Raw genomic sequence first — 16,944 nt, 5'->3', positions numbered from 1 at the left:
TAGAACAAAGAACACATAAAATAATGCATGCTTCTCCCCTTAAATTGTTCATGTACGTTTTCTCCCCCCAATTTTTTTTTTTTTTTGCTATGGAACATTTACATTTAACTCCAATTCCTGAAAACATATAACAAGAAACTACCAGAAAATCTTCCCATCCCAATAAAGTAAGTAATTTGCTATTCTTTTTGTGTTAAGAAAGTTAAAAATGGAAAATAGAGGAATTTAAAATCTTGTCTAAAGTGTAAAGGAGCAGATTATCAGTGTTGTTCTTAATCTTGTTTTGTCACCTTGTAACATTCTGGAGACTCTTACCCTGCAATAAACAGATTAACTGATTTACTCTTTGAGGCCCTCTGTTTTCCTCATTTGTAATATGAAAGTTTTGTTTTAACCTCCAGGTTCTTTTACAGTTCTCCAATTCCATAGAATAGTGCAGTTTTTGATTGGGAACTATTCTTGGCCAAAATAAGATGGTCAAATAGGCCAAGATACTAGTAACAACTAAAATATGTGCAGTAAGTAATGAGGTATCCAGAGTCCTAATAGAAATAGAAATCACACTCTGAAAAAATCTTATTAGATAAATTAGCTGAATAGGTTGATCTGTACCTCTCTTTTTCATTCTTCTCACCATCAGGAAATTGAAGATTGCCTCAGAAAAATAGTGCCTCCAAAACTAGAAATAACAGTCCCATTTGACTTTCATGACATTCACAGCATAGTACTAAGTTTGATTCTTTTACTCATTCCAACTTTTACCTGAAATAAGTGGGCTACGTGATCAGTGGTAAAGTTAGAATAAAAAGAAGGTAGCTTTAGCAGGACTTCACCTTGGTAGTACCTTGGTTAGATCACCAGAACCAATGACTTTTTTTAAAAAAAAGATTTTTAGGGTTTGAAATTTAATTTTGCAGGCACATCCAGAAATTATTTACCAGTCTCAGAGATTGATTTACATTAACCACACTCATAAAAGTTATTATGTTAATATATGTTAATATATGAATGCCAGTTTACTAACTTACAGTGAGAAGTAGATCTACCAAGCAGACCAGACTAAAACATCTAGTGGTCAATATATTCAACAAGAGTACAGTATGCTTTTATGTAAAAACCATTACAGTCACACCTTTGTATGGATTTATCCTAGTTTCCTGATAGAACTTGGGCCACCTGATAAACATTTCTAAAATCTGTTTCCTCTCTATTCCTACTTTCTGAGACTAGTCCTCATTATTTCTCTATGCCACACGCATTCAAACAGTTTTCTTCTCATTATGACTACTCTGGAGTCAGGTGCTGTGCTTGACTAGGCAGTGGCAACCAGTTTCCTACTTCAGATTTTATACAGTTAGTAGGATTCCTATATAATATATATAGGAAACATATTTCATATAATGAATTAATATGACCTTTGCTTTAAGAATTGCACATACATCTTGAAATAACTGAAGACATATTGGGATGTTGTAAAACAAATGTTGGAAATAACTATCTTAAAGGAAATTTTTTCCAAAGATTTTATGTAGTTATTTTTCGAGAGATGGGAATGAATGGAGAAAGAAGGAGAGAAACCTCAATATACATCAGTTGGTTGCCTCTTGCGTGTCCCCAAGTGGGGACCTAGCCCACAACCCTGGCCTGTGCCCTGACTAGGAATCAAACTGGCGACCTTTTGGTTTGCAGGCCAGCACCCAACCCACTGAGTCGCACCAGCCAGGGCAAAGGAAATGTTTTTTAAAAAGACATTACTGGAGGGCATCCTAATTTTTTGAATGCTTAAAGCATGCGGCACTTAAATTTATATCTTGAATATGTAGTAGCCCATCACTACATATCATTTATAGCAGTCAATCCCATGTGTAAGATACCAAATTATACAAAAAAGTAGGAAATGTATAAAAACAAAAGTTGCCTAATATTGAGCATTGAACCATTTAAAAATATAAAGTGAATGTTACAACATCACTTGTGGAAGAGTTGACTTTAGGAACATAGTGGCCATTAAAAATCCCAATAGATAATACTGGACATTCAAAGAGGAAGAGAACTGAGTTTATGAAATGGGAAGGAAAGAGAGGTTTTAATACCATTGAGAGTAAAGCAAAAGAACTTATTGCTCTTAACTATTTTGTATTTAGTTGGCCATTGGCAAGGACTGCACCAAGTATGGAGAAAGAAGATAACCCTTGTGCCCAGATAAAAGGGAGCAGACCTGGAGGTGGAGCTAGGAACCCTAATCAGAGTAAACAGAAGAGCCAGGGGACAGGTAGTAAGTAGCTGGTGCTCTGAAGCCAAGCAGATGGGTTATTAGTTTCTGGGGGAAGTCTGTACTTCGAATCATCCCTGTTTCAAACTTTGATCCACTTCAGTACAAGAATACCTAAGTTTCACTTACTTCATTTGATTTTTCTTGTAGCTTCCTCTTCTCAGAAAAGGAGGGGCAAATGACAATATGCTTTTAAAGTGGTTTCTGTGGTCTTTAATAGTCTCCAAGTTTTGAATCTATGGTGGTAAAAGATATTGAAACTCCCCTGCATATCTCATTTCCTTTCTGGTCGGTCCAAAGTGAGGGAGACAGAAAATAATTATACTTTTGGGATATTGGTCTCTCTGGACTGATGGTGGAAAGTGAAGGTTTCAGGGTGTTTAGGCTCTGTGTGTGTGTGTGTGTGTGTGTGTGTGTGTGTGTGTGTGAGAGAGAGAGAGAAAAGTTTGCAAACTGGTCACAAGGTGGTGTACATACATAGGGTTTTCTTTCAAATTTCATTCAGGATTGCATTGTTGTGCCTTTAGTGTGGAGGAAAAGGACAAGGTAGTTTCCTGTAGCACCAGCTCCTAGCTGCACTGTTTACTTGAAAGGCTGAAGGTATGGTGGTCTTTTGGAGCCTCAGATTTCTAAACACTGCTGGCCCTTACTGCAACCCATGGCAAGCAGGCACTATAGATTTACTGTTCCTCTAATTGGGTTCCTTTGCCTGTCTTCAGATGAAGTATGTTCAGCTACATGGAAGGGGAGTGTTCCCTGATGAAGGGGTCAATTATTAGTAGACACCTGTAGGTTAACTGAAAAGCTCAGTATCTGCTAAGAGACTAACACTAAGCTTGGGTATATGAAGGATGAAAAAAAAAAAAAACCCACAGAAAAACAACATGGCATTATGCCTGAAGTCTGGGGAGTCAAAATTAATCCCCACAAAGCAAATGTCAAAATAGCCAATCCATACAACAAATACATTAAAAATAATAGAATTAGTGAGATTCATGTAAATCAGTGTAGTAGAAGAAAATTGCAAGGAGAGGGAATTTGAACTAGGCTTTGAAGAATGAGGAACATTTTGGTGTCCAGAGAGAACAAATAAGATAACACTTGGTTATTAATGCCCTAATGAATAGTTACTGACAGCCATAGCTATTCTTTCATAATCAAGAAAAGAAAGGTGACAACTTAATGGAACTGTCTCTTGATTTTTTACTTTATAAAACTGAAAAGGAAAAATAGGTATCAAGGCTTGAATTTTAGATCATCTTTTGAGAGCTCTCTGAAAAAGCAGGGAAATTTTCTAGAGACGAGGGCATGCATGGATGTCAGCATCAGGGAGCAGGACTTTTAAAGTGAGACACAAAGGAGATGATGACTGTAGGGAAGGGTGAGTCTGGAGACCAGAGTCTTGCCACTAATTCCCTGGTAAGTCCCTTACTCACTCTGCACCTGCTTTCCTCAGCAGTAAAATGAGAAGGGTCAGGAGCTAAAATTCTTTGACTTTGTGTATGCTTTTATGAAAGAAACCTTATAAACAAATATTCAGTATGGTTTTTCTGGTTTAGTATATAATTTCTCCGCAGAATTTTTGGACTTTATCATTTTGTAATATGGACTGGAACAAGGAGAAAGTGTTAGTCTCCGGAAATCCATCAGTTAAAGGCAGGTTTTAGCTTCATTAGGTTTGTTGGCAGAGTCTCTAATATTGCCTTGGTGACCTGGTGCTAATTCCTCTCTAATTTCCACTGGTTGGAATTCAGGAGGCAATGTATATCTTAGCCAAGATAAGCGAGAAATGGAAATAGGGATATGAAAAGAAATAATAAACTGCTCAAAAATGATTAAACACTTATGGTGACCAGAGATAGTCTAGTCACAATTCGCGGGAGAATGTATACATATTCAACTGGTAAAGGGAAAGCTTAAAAATTAAAAGAATAAAAATTTATACTAAGCCAATACGTAAAGCTTGTAAAATTTCTTCTCTGATCTGTGATGACTAACTTCTTAATTTTAACTTCCTGGTTAGATTTATAAATCATCTTATACTCCTTTATAACAAAAAGTTTTACATTTTCCTAAGTTTGCAAGTTGTCTTAAATAAAACTTTATTTTCTCATTGCAATGAGTTTGTTGCATGTAAAATTATTTTAAATAATTGGAATCACTCTACACACAGTTTTAAGGTTTTCAAATTTATGAAAGGATCATAAATTGGAAATACAATTAACAGATTTTTTACACATCGTTTCTAAATTCCTTATTCTGTTTCAAATCTGGCACCTTTTTCAAATTAGGCCTTAGCAGAGTTGTTGTTTAATTCAAACTTTTCGAACTTAAAAAAAATTGAATAGTTATTCATAGCATTCAGAATTCAAAAGATACTAGAGGGTATTTGAAGAAAGCTCTCCTACCCCTGTTCCCAGTCACTCAATTTATTTCCAGGGGTGACCTGGGATACCCCTCCAGAGATATTTTATCCATATCTAAGAAAATAAATTTACATATTCTTTTATCTCCTTTTTTTTCATACAAGTGGCAGCATCCTGTGCATTCAGGATAGCACCTTGCTTTTCTCACTCAATGCTACCCTTGAAAATAAGTCCAAATGCACACTAAACAAATAGCTTCCTCTTTCTTCTTGACAGATATGTTATCCAACAAATGGCTATATTTTGTTTAATAAATCCTCTATTAATGGACAGATGGGCTGTTTCTAATCTTTTGCTATTGACACAACTAGCTCTTATTGAGTGCCAAGCTTTGTTCTATGTGCCTCACATAAACTTTAATCCTCAGTGCTGGAAAAAAAAAATAAAAACAAAAATTCTTTCACATACACTATTTCACATGGGGAATATTTATGCCAGACAAATTCCTGGAAGTAGCCAAATTCCATGGATATAAATCTCTAGATTTGAGGGTATGTGCATTTAATTTTGGCAGGTAGAGTACATGTGCCAATTTATATCTATGCCAGCCATGTTAAGAACATACCTGATTGCTCCAACCAGGTGCAATGAAACTTTTTGATTTTTGCTAATCTGACAGGTGAAAACATTTATTTCAGTATAACTTTAGTTTGTATTTCTCTTGTGAGTGAAGTTAGGCAACCTATTGTAAGTTTAAGAACAATGTGTATGTCCTTATCTATAAAATATTGTAGTGTTTGCTCATTTATATATTGAGATATCTCTTTGTAATGATTTGTAGGACCTTTATATATAGTAGGAAAATTAGAAATTTCCTATGATATAAATTGAAAGTGTTCCTTTGGCTTTGCTTAGAAAGCACTTTGCCAAACGTAAGTTTTTACGTAGTTGATTTACCAATATTTTTTGGTTTCTGGTTGTTAGAAAACCTAAGATTATAAAAAAAGAAAATACTTCCCATGGTTTCTATTGTTTTATGGTTTTATTTCTTTACATTTGAAGCTTTGATCCATTTGGAATTTACCTTAATAAAATTTTGGAATTTTATAAGAAGTGAGGGATAAATTAACTTTTTTCCCCCTAGAAGGAGACCCAGCTTTATTAACATTTATTGACTAAACTATCTTCTACAAATCAGAAATCCCACCTTTTATCATAAGGTAAATTATCATTCTAACATTTTTAGAATGATATATTCAATTTTATTTAGTGATGCCAAATTTGGATGTTTTATTCCTAATATCCAAGCTACTAAGGAAGTAATTATAGGGCTTATTATTTTGTATTGAAAAAATAAGATACCAAACCTGAGAGCAGATTATCCAAATACAAATGTGTATGGCTCTTAGAAAAAGAAAGAAATTTTGGGGCAAATAAAAACTCAAAAATAGAATTATTTAATTAGATGCTTTTCAGAATAATCTTAGTTATATTTTATTGAAATGGACAGGTACTTTGGTATAGCAGAAAGAATACTGGACTAGGAGGCAGGAGGCTTGCTGACATTTTTTGTCTTAGTCTGGTCTCTTCCTAATTTAATAACAACAACAAACACTTAGAACATTGCCTGGCCTAGAGTAACTGCTAAAAGTTTTACATATATTAATTCATTCAGTGTATGTAATTGATGAAAATTTGCAATTTGTTATGAATTATACAAATGTTAAATATTACATATAAAAGTGTCCATAGGTCCTTTTAGCTTGATGAAAAAAACAGTTATGAACTACATGCATGGTATGAAATAAATGGATATAAATTACCATGATAATCTGGGAGAGCCTGTGGATTACAACCTTTTCAACATTTTCCCTTACCTTCACATTTCTGTGCCTTTGCTTATGCTGTTGTTCCCTAGTTCTGAATGCCTTCTCTACCAAACCATCCCCCCAGCACAGAAGTCTGTATCCTTCTTTTCTTTTCTTTTTTTCTTTTCTCTTCTCTTTTCTCTTCTCTTCTCTCCCTCCCTTTCTTTTCTTTTTTCTTTTCTTTTTTATTTTATTTTCTTTCTTTTCTCCTTTCTTTGCCTCTCACACACCCCCAGCTGGGGACCTGGCCCGCAACCCAGGCATGTGCCCTGACTGGAATGGAACTGGTGACCTTTTGGTTCACAGGATGACGCCCAACCCACTGAGCTACACTTGTCAGGGCGTGTTTCTTTCTTTTATTTAAGGACTACCTCAAATGCCACCTCCTAGCTTCTCTTCCAGGTAGAACTACTCATGTACTCTCTTAATTCCCTAGTACTTCATATACAACAGCATGCATTATAATAGGGGTAGATTCAATGTTTATTTTGTTTTATCAATGAGACTTGAGTTTCTTGAGGACAAGGTCTGTGCATTATTCATCTTTGTATCTTTGTGCAGCTCCTGACATAGTGCCAGGCCTATAATAGGCTTTCAGCTGAGAGAAAAGGATAAAAATTTGCATACATGACTATACAGTATCCTATCTGGTAAAAGTTGGAAAGGCTTTAATCAGAATCAGCTTGTGTGCCCCAATAGCTGGTAAAATAAAAAATTTCAATCATTTGTTACATTTCTCTTTGAATGTATGGGAACTTGAATGGAAAGTATTAAATTCTTTATGGCCTATTTTAAAGGTGTGATCTACAGGGTCAAAATCAGACATTTTCTGTGATTATATGTTTAACTTTCTCATTTTATTTGAAAAAAATTCACACTTAGGTTGCTAGCTAAATAATGTTGTTGCTTAAAATTAGATTAGGAAATAAATACAGAAACATTGCATTTATCAGACAGTCAGACTTCTGCCAGTTACAACTGTCTGGAACATATTCAAGAATCCCAGAAAGAATCCAGAAAGATCTTTGAAGTTGGAAGAAAATAGCTCTCACGAAGTCTGTGCACTTGACGTAGGAGGGGAGGCACAGTGCCACTCGCATGCCAAGGCCTACTTACTGACTTTGGATTTTCATAGAAAATGCCATGGACTGCTTAGCAAGTTTGGATATTTGGCTTCCTTTCCAGACATTTTTGCTTATCTTGGGTTTGAATAAAACAAAGATTAAAACAAATCTCCCATCCATACTGTCTTAAGGCACTAAATAAAGTATTGTTGAAATAAGTGTGAAAGTGATTCTCATGTTTTTCTCCTATAAATCACGGAAACTTACTTTGTTTTATATTTTTTAGTTTTTTAAGAATTCTGATTGGCTAACATAAAATTGGTGGTGACAGTACTTAATTTATTCTACTTTTTTACAAACAGGTTTAAAAAGAATGATATCTCTGATCTCATCTCTTTGAAAGGGGGTGATTAATTTGAGGTAGAAAGCCTTTATTCATTCAAGTATTAATGTTATTTATCATAGGTTGAAATCTTGAAAGTGGAAGGAACATGTATAAATTTCTTGGCATAGTTTGGTAAAAACTATATAAATAGACCAGGAGGAAAAGTCAAAAGACATGTTTAAATTATTCGGGGGCCTATTTTAATGCATGCTTTTTGTGGTGGGACAACAAATGAAAACAGGTATCATTCAGTTTTCTTTTTCTCTTCTCTTTCTAGATTGCCAAAATGCTTTGGAATTTTTAACTAACTATAAGAAAAATCTAAAATAGATTTAAGACTGTAAAAACAGAAGCTGCAGCAAGGGGGATTCAGTGCCAATGCATCAACAAAAAAGACAGCTAGAGTTAGTGGAAGGAAATCTTCCTGTTTTTGTGTTTCCCACGGAGTTAATATTTTATGCAGATGACCAGTCAACGCATAAGCAAGTGTTGACTCTATATAATCCCTATGAGTTTGCCTTAAAGTTCAAAGGTGAGTCTCCTAGGTCTATTTGATGGATTTTAACTAGTCCCTACTAAATTTTTACTTGTAGAAACTAATTTTTTAAAAAACACTAATGGCCATTGTGACTTTTTCTTTCAGTTTTGTGTACTACTCCAAATAAGTATGTTGTCGTTGATGCTGCAGGTGCAGTAAAGCCTCAGTGTTGTGTGGATATGTAAGTCCCAATCAATTCCTGGTAACATGTTTTAGTGTGTTAATATTTGTGTTTAACTGTTTAACTTGAAAATTGTTTTTTCTTGAAGCTGTTCCCACATAGGCATTTATTATACTTTTTTTTTGCTGAAAGTGTTAGTCTATCAAAATACTTGGGGGCTGGGGGTAGGAAAGAGTAAAGGGGGTCAAATATATGCTGACAGAAGGAGATTTGACTTTGGGTGGTGGGCACACAATACAATATACAGATGATGTATCATAGTTATACACTTGTAGCCTATATAATTTTACTAATCAATGTCACCCCAATAAATATAAGTAAAAAGACAAAAATTCTTGTTAAGACGTTTCTAAGAGATTCTAAACAGGTCAATAAAAAATATTTCATTATGTTGGAACTGATTGTGTGTTACTCTTTCCATGAACATTTCCTCATAGTTGTGCTTTTAGTCATAACGGACATTTGTGAAGGTAAAGTTCTAACTTATTCCTTTACATTTCTCTAGCTATAATAAAAATTTAGCTTTCTTTGAAACATCTTGCTATTATAGTGACATTTGGGAAACTAATACTATACTCTCAGAACAATGGTAATGTAAGTTCATCTGAAATAATTCAGCTAATAAGCTTGGAAGTACATCTATACAAAGAGGAAGCAAGTACGTTTATCTGTAAAAGGTTATCTGAGCTCTTCCAGATAATTTCTTCTTAGAATGTCAGATAAATGATTGTTTTTTTCAAGCTGTTTATATTTAATTTTCGCTTTAGAACTGGTGGTGACCAGGTGAATCCATTGACCTGCCCTAAATTTAAACCACCAAATAAACTGCATTTGTTTAAATTTTCTGTGAGAATGAGAAGCAGAAGTATTTTTTTAAATAGACTTAAAGCTTTAAAATAATGTGTATTTAAGGATGTATTTTGCACATTTCTTTTGATTTTCATTCAGTGCAAAATAAGCAAGGACTATTCCAAAGAAATATAGTCTCTAGTCAATTAAATGTGTTACCTTAGACCTAATTGTTCTGTGTTCTATATTAAGAATGAAGTAAAATGTATTGAATTGCAGATAAGTCATAACATGAAAGTACCTTAAACTTTTCAGAGAGATATAGACATGTATTGTTAGCTTTTGGTTGGATTGCTCAGAATGGATTACTTATGCAAATGCTTATTTTCACCTGCATTCATGGATTTCAGTTTTAAATCTAGGGTGAGGTTTGTTACTTGAACAATAAGAGGCAATAGAGATTTATGAGACTTTTGTGGGGGGAAGAAACAATTTCATATATTTTATTTAGTAAATATTCCTGCACACAGATATCCAGAAAAAATGTCATTGCCAAAGGAATTTTCTTTACCTGTCAGACTTCTATTCTATGTTTCAGAGTATGTGCTTTTATCAAATATTTCAGAATTACCCATTTCTTTTTGGGTTTTACTATAATTTTTTATTTTTATTAGCAAATTTCTATATTTGAGTATTTGGTTATGGTAACTTAATATGGTTTTATTGTATGAAATCTCTTGCTGAATTTTGTTTGATAGCCCCCCAGAAACCTAAACATCATTTGTTATTTTTTAATGTTTTCAGTGTGATTCGTCATAGAGATGTTCGATCCTGTCACTATGGTGTAATAGACAAATTTCGTCTGCAAGTTTCTGAGCAAAGCCAGAGGAAGGCTTTAGGAAGGAAAGAGGTTGTGGCTACTCTTCTCCCTTCTGCAAAAGAGCAACAAAAGGAAGAAGAGGAAAAAAGAATAAAGGAACCATTAAGCGAAAGTTTATTTTTTGAGCAGCCATTTCAACCAGGTAATTTTGGTTTGTTTTTAAAGCTCTTTTGAGGTCTTACGCATTTCTAACTTTAATCAGGGAGCTATGAATAATTACTAGAAAAATAATCTGTCACTTTAAACCTAATCAGCTACTTCAAAACAGAACCTACAGGTCAAGATCTAGAGCTGGACTTCCAGAGAGGACTAGAGGATGATGAAAGGAGAGGGCAAATGTTGTCATAACCTTTAAATCTATAAAACCTGGGGAATGTACTTTATAATGCTAGCACAATTTGGCAATTATATACTTTTGTTCCTGTGACTTTCCTATATTCTTTCTCATTTAATTAGTTCAGAGAAGGAGAGAGAGAGATTGTCTTTGGCAATAGGCCAAGCTTGGTGAACTGTTCATATTATTTTGAAAAAAATCTCATTAAAGTTGAAGTTAATTAAACTAAGTAGATTATAATATCCCTTATGGGCTATTAATTGAATCCCTCTCCATTCCTCATTTCCTTCCAGCTCAGATATTCAGAAATGTTATGATATATTCTTTCAACATTGACGCTATCCTCATCTTCAACTCTTTGGATGTCTTCCCCCCTGCCCTTAACTTCTCATTATCTCTGTCCAACCCTATTATTAAAGGAGGAAGATAAATTTTCCATAAGAAAACATGGAAACTTTTTTAATAGTGATACATGAATGTGACAGTAGCTGTCCTTGAAATTGCCACATAAAGTCTACTTCTCATTATATTATACCAATTTGTTCATCTTAGCATGTTTATTTCAATAACACAGGGAGTAATGCCTCTTTATTTACTGTAGTCAAGGCTTCTCAGTCCATGTAGAAAATGCTCAGATTTTTTGGTGGAACCATGGCTAGGGACCAGGTAGTAGCTAGTAGATTGTTCTCTTCTTAGCAATTGTTATTGACTGATAGGACCAGCTTTTCATCTTTTGAAGCTGTAAGAGCCCCTTTGTCAAATGTCACTTTGGCCTCAGATCAATAGTAAGTTGACTTATAAATATTTATGAGATACAAGTTTCCCCTTTTAAAATGCCTTCTCCAGAACAAGAAAGGCCATATAATGAATATTTGTTTTTCTTTTTGAATAATTAGAGTTAAAAGTTTAGCCTTGGTTGGTGTGGATCAGTGGATTGAGTGCTGACCTGTGAAACAAAAGGGAAGCCAGTTGGATTCCCAGTCAGGGCAACATATGCCTGGGTTGCAGGCTGGGTCCCCAGTAGGTGGCGTGTGAGAGGCAACCACTCATTGATGTTTCTCTCCCTCTCCTGCTCCCTCTTTCCCTCTCTCTAAAAATAAATAACATAAATTAATTAAAAAATAAAAATAAAAAACAACAATTACTAGCAAAGGAGGAACACTATTTACAAATTGCCTGAGTAATATCCAGAAAAGTGATAGAATAAAAAATTTTAAAAAAGTTCAGTTATAGTTTTTATCCTCTATTATTTTTAAATGTATTAGAAATCAAATGAAAAATTATCCTGAAAGGCTAAATAATTAAAATGTGTATTAATTGAGCATTTTATTCATGTTTTAGTTTTATAATGAAACTTTTGTATCTGAAGTATATTAAAATAGTCCTCTAATTGTAAAATTGGAGTAGGCAGATGAATGAAGATAGGTAATATTGGAATAACACGTGGTGATCTCTGTCTTGGAAAAAAAAAATCTGTCTAAGCCATCCATGTCAGGAAGCTCAATGAAAACAGGCCTCTTATTTGTCTTGTTCACTATTATGTCCTCTGCAAAGAGTACAATCATCCTTTGGTATCTAAGGGTAACTGGCTCCAGGACCCCTCCCTCCCCAGCCCTGAATGCTAAAATCCACAGATGCTCAAATGCCATTTTCAGCCTTTTGTATCCATGGGCTCCACATCCTCCAACTGCAAATCAGCGGTTGGTTGAATCTGAAGATATGGAACCCATGAATATGAAGGACTGACTACTTACATGGGAAATGTGTGCATGGGCTACACTAGGACAGCTGGACTTCTTATTTTATAGGGTCTTTTGGATTGGTTTCCTTTGTCTTGTAAGGTTTCTGTTGCTATGGACACTCTAGAACAAGGGCAATACAACAGTAAAGTCCTATGTATAGTCTTGGCCAACATGTCCTGTTTGTGGGTAGATACCCCAATGTTTCTAATATGGAATTGAGTAAAATTTTCTTCTTTAATAGAGTGTAATGGTGACTGATTTAGTCTGTGTTGGCAAAGTGATATTTTTAACTTCTGTTTATTATTTTAATACAGTCATGTGCCACTTAATGACTGGGATATGTTCTGAGAAATGTGCCATTAGATAATTGTTGTTCATATATCATATAGTGCAATTACACAAACCTAGATGATATAGTCTACTACACACCTAGGCCATATGGTATAGCCTATTGCTCCTAGGCGACAAACCTGTACAATGTGTCACTGCACAAAACAACATGAGATTAAATCAAGCACAAGAGAAAATGATGTAATCAAGAGATGTTGAAAACATGAGACCTATGAGGCTGCTGTTGCCTGCTTAACATGGCATACTTTTTTACAGCAAACTCTATAAATAGAAAGAGTATACTGTAAAAATAATGATAAAAGTCTATATAATATAGAAAATACAGAAGCCACTAACATAGTTATTATCATTATCATATACTATATACTGTACACAAGTGTATGAGCTATACTTTTATATTACTAGTAGCTCAGTAAGTTTGTTTACATCATATTCACACAAAAATGTGAGAAATGTGTTTTGCTATGACACTAGGATGGCTAAAACATAACTAGGTGATAAGAATTTTTCAGCTCCATTTTAATCTTATGGGACTGCTGTTGTATATGCTGTCTGTAGTTGACCAAAACATTATTATTCCACACAGGACTGTAATGAATTAATTATGTGTGTTTTCCAGTATGTATCATTCTAAGGTTTTTCATTAAGTTTCTCTAAGCTAAAATGTTGAAACAAATTGAGAATATTTTTGGGAGGTTTTGAAGTGGTATTATTTTTATGTCTTTAGCTTGAAAGGTGTTTATTAGACATATTTCAAGTATAAAAATGTGAGGCTCTTTGAACTAGCTGGAAAATGGCCAAAGGCTTACTCATGATAGATTTAGATTTTTAAATGTATTGAGGCAGTAAAAATGAAATTTTTTTCTCAAGTTGATTGTATAAAAAACATATAGCAATATAAATTTTTAAAAGAATATAGCCTCTATAATTTCATATACTTAACATATCTGGCTCTGGACAGGTAACTAAGTTAGAGCATTGTCCTGATATACCAAGGTTATGGGTTCCACCCACAGTCAGGACACATACAAGAATCAACTAGTGAATGCATAAATAAATGGAAGAGCAAATCTTTCTCTCTCTCTCTAAAAATCAATAAAATAAAAATTTAACCAAAAACCCCCCACAGCCAAATCATGGACAAAAAGTCTGCTGATATAAATGTTCATGTTACTTTCCAGGCCTTGTCTATGCACATAAATATAATTTTATATATATATATTTTTTTCATTTAATAGAAATTTAACTAAGAGAAACCCACAAAGCATACTGTTATAAAATACCACAGCCCGAGTTATTAAAGAGATGTTTTAAAAAGATGCAGCTGAATCTTAGTGGGTTTGACTTAATTATGTTACTAATGAATTATGACTTTGCAATGTTTGAGTCAGTGCCCTCTGGCTTAAGAAAATTAGGCTCTTTCAAAAATCTTATTGTTTATTATAATAAAAGATTGAAGGTGACCTAAAAGACTATCAGTTAAGGCTTGGTTAAATTTTGAATATTTTTGAAATGGGATGCCAGGCAGGCATTTATAAGGATTTGATAGAATGATAGATGGTTATATATTGACATGGAAAGAGGTTCAAATATATACCTAAGTGAGAGGAAAAATAAGGCTTAGAACAGTAGGTATAATCTCATTTACATAAAAATTATTTTACATATTTATATGGATATTAATAAAATCTGAAAGGATTTATAACAAGCTGTGAATAGTGTTATTTCCAGGAAGATGGGATTACATAGGAACCTTTATGATTTCTATATCTCTATAAAATTCTTACAACAATAAAAAAAAAGGTATTTCCATTTTGAAAAATTTCAAGCATTTATGTAAATGTTTTTGGAATTTCTCTAAATACTAAAGATTCCTTAAAATTATCTTTAAACAAAACCAGAATCCTGGCAAGGGCAACAGTATATGTGAAAAAACCTCTAAGTTGTTTTTAGAAGCAAGCTCAGGGATTTTTGTCTTTTTGCAGAAAATAGAACTGTCTCCTCAGGACCTAGTTTACTAACTGTCTTCCTGGGAGTGGTGTGCATTGCAGCTCTGATGCTTCCTACACTGGGGGATGTGGAATCGCTTGTGCCTCTCTACCTCCACTTAAGTGTGAATCAAAAATTAGTGGCTGCTTACATCTTAGGTAAGTGTTTTAAAGATGCACTTGGGGGCATATATGTAGGCATTTTTTATGGCTTGGAGGTGGTAGTGATGGTCTTATGTGTATGAGGTGATTGTGGTGGTAGTGGTTTGATTTTTTTTTTTTTTACAAAAACATAAAAGATTGCTTTAAAAGCATGTTGAGGTAAAGTGAATTTTAAGATTTAATTCTTGGCTCATATTTAGTTCTTTTCAGTTTAACTAGTACCTAATACTGTATTTATTCAATTATTTTTGCTGACTTACAATGGTATAAAACATGTAAAATGCATTTATTCCATGAAACACCATTTCTTCTTCTAGGAATTGATTCTAGGGAAACACTTAGACAAAATGTACACAGTGATAAAGAAGAACAATGCAGCCTTGTTTAGTATTGTGAACATTTCTCTTCAAACCAGTTCTCTTTTTTCCTGTTAAGTCATTCTTTCAGTCATCCTAACTTGAAATCTTATAATTAGTTCAACTGAACATTTATTCAGCACTTCCTGAATGTGTCAAGGATTAGGGTTCTGGTGACAAATGACTCTTCATAGTCTCTCACTTCTTCTGAGATGCCATATCTTTTCAGTATTCTCTTTCAGTATTCCTTGGTGTGCTAAATTCAAAATTGTTTTCAATTAATAAATCGTCTCCCTTCCTTCTGTCTGTGTCCCTTCTCTTGCTATTCCTGTCCTCTTCCATTATTTTTCCCCTCAAACCATCTATTATATTGCTGTCAGACTACTTTCCATTCTGTTTTGGTTTCACCAGCACCACTCCCTACTCAAAAACCTTCAATGCTTCCCTACAGTCAATAGAATGAAGTATAATTCCATAGTTTGGCATTTGAGACTGTCCATACTCTTTTTGAGACCTCTGTGAGCTACTGTTGTCTAGCTGCTGCCTTACATAAATCCTTGAATAGAGCCATTAGATTATTTGTTGATCCCTGAAAAGCTCATCTAGAGTCCCAGTCTTACCTTGATGCCCTTGCCTTTGCCCTCTCCTCACCTGAATGTCTGCCCATCTCATTGTTCTATATCTTTCTTGTTCATTTTTTAGCATATTTAAGCTTTACCTTTTGGGGTATCTTTTCTGACTGCCTCATTCCTTCATGATAATTCTCCTTCTCTGTACTTCATCACACACTTTTTTTAACCACTCATTTAAGAATGAGCATACTATTAAGTTTTTATGATTTTAGGTCTGGAGTTTCTTCAAAAGAGACAAGCCAAGCAAGAATACTATGCTTCTGTCTATTTGTGGCCCTAGGACCCTGGGATGCAAAAAGGCCCACAGTTTTTTTGTTGATGAAGTCAGCTGGCCTTACAGACACTTTATAATGGCATGTCTGCTATTACTATAGTAATGAAACTAGAAAAAGAGGGAGATATAGATGATGGTTTAAAGATTAGCTATGTTCAGACATTAGTGATTTAATTAAATCTGTCCAGTGACAGCTCTTTGCTATCAATTGGATTTCTTCTGTATAATATCAACTAAATTTGAATTGAATTCAAGTTCTTGACAGAGTACCTGCCTAGGTACTGTATTTTATTTGCTCATTGAGGGATAAACAATTGCTTATTGAATTCTATAAAATACGTATCTTTAACTGTTCTCCAATTTTTTTTTCTTTTAGGTCTTATCACAATGGCTATACTGAGAACATGAGCAAGAAATTCAGTTGACTTCTGAAGTAAATTTATCTTGAAAATATGAATGTGGACTGCCTTTTATCTCTTTCACCCTATTAATATACTACAAACTATTGAATCATTTACAATGATTATAAATATAACCTATATTTTAAATTACTCTATAATTTTATTCAAAGGACTACAGCACATTATGTAATCTTATAATTAGTTCAACTGAACATTTATTCAGTACCTACTGAATGTGTCTTTTCCAGACAACAGGATGTGTCTTTTCCAGACAACAGGATGCTTCTGAGTGACACTTAGGAAATTTTATTTGCAATTCTTTTTATAAGCTGGGGTAGCAGTACTTATATCAGACAAAGTA

General features: G+C 34.0%; 1 protein-coding gene across 3 annotated transcripts in view; it reads left to right on the top strand.

The window, feature by feature from the left end:
* The window catches only part of MOSPD1 (motile sperm domain containing 1), a 79,418-nt gene extending 62,769 nt beyond the window's left edge, over positions 1-16,649 (top strand). For 2 of the 3 annotated variants that reach the window (XM_054577049.1, XM_054577047.1), the window contains 5 exons: positions 8,233-8,487; positions 8,599-8,674; positions 10,268-10,485; positions 14,756-14,917; positions 16,559-16,649. In XM_054577049.1, coding sequence (XP_054433024.1) covers positions 8,334-8,487; positions 8,599-8,674; positions 10,268-10,485; positions 14,756-14,917; positions 16,559-16,590 — 642 coding nt within the window. In that variant the 5' untranslated portion in view covers positions 8,233-8,333 and the 3' untranslated portion in view covers positions 16,591-16,649. Of the gene's footprint in view, positions 1-135; positions 168-8,232; positions 8,488-8,598; positions 8,675-10,267; positions 10,486-14,755; positions 14,918-16,558 lie in introns of all 3 variants that reach the window. The other variant, XM_054577048.1, reaches the window with a different exon arrangement.
* Positions 16,650-16,944: the final 295 nt, after the last annotated feature.

This window comes from Pteronotus mesoamericanus, unplaced genomic scaffold (assembly GCF_021234165.1).
Source record: "Pteronotus mesoamericanus isolate MK-2021 breed Mesoamerican mustached bat unplaced genomic scaffold, CSHL_Meso_final contig_40, whole genome shotgun sequence".
Lineage (NCBI taxonomy): Eukaryota > Metazoa > Chordata > Mammalia > Chiroptera > Mormoopidae > Pteronotus > Pteronotus mesoamericanus.
Note: the sequence above shows the minus strand (reverse complement) of the source record. Positions and strands in the feature narration are given on the sequence as shown.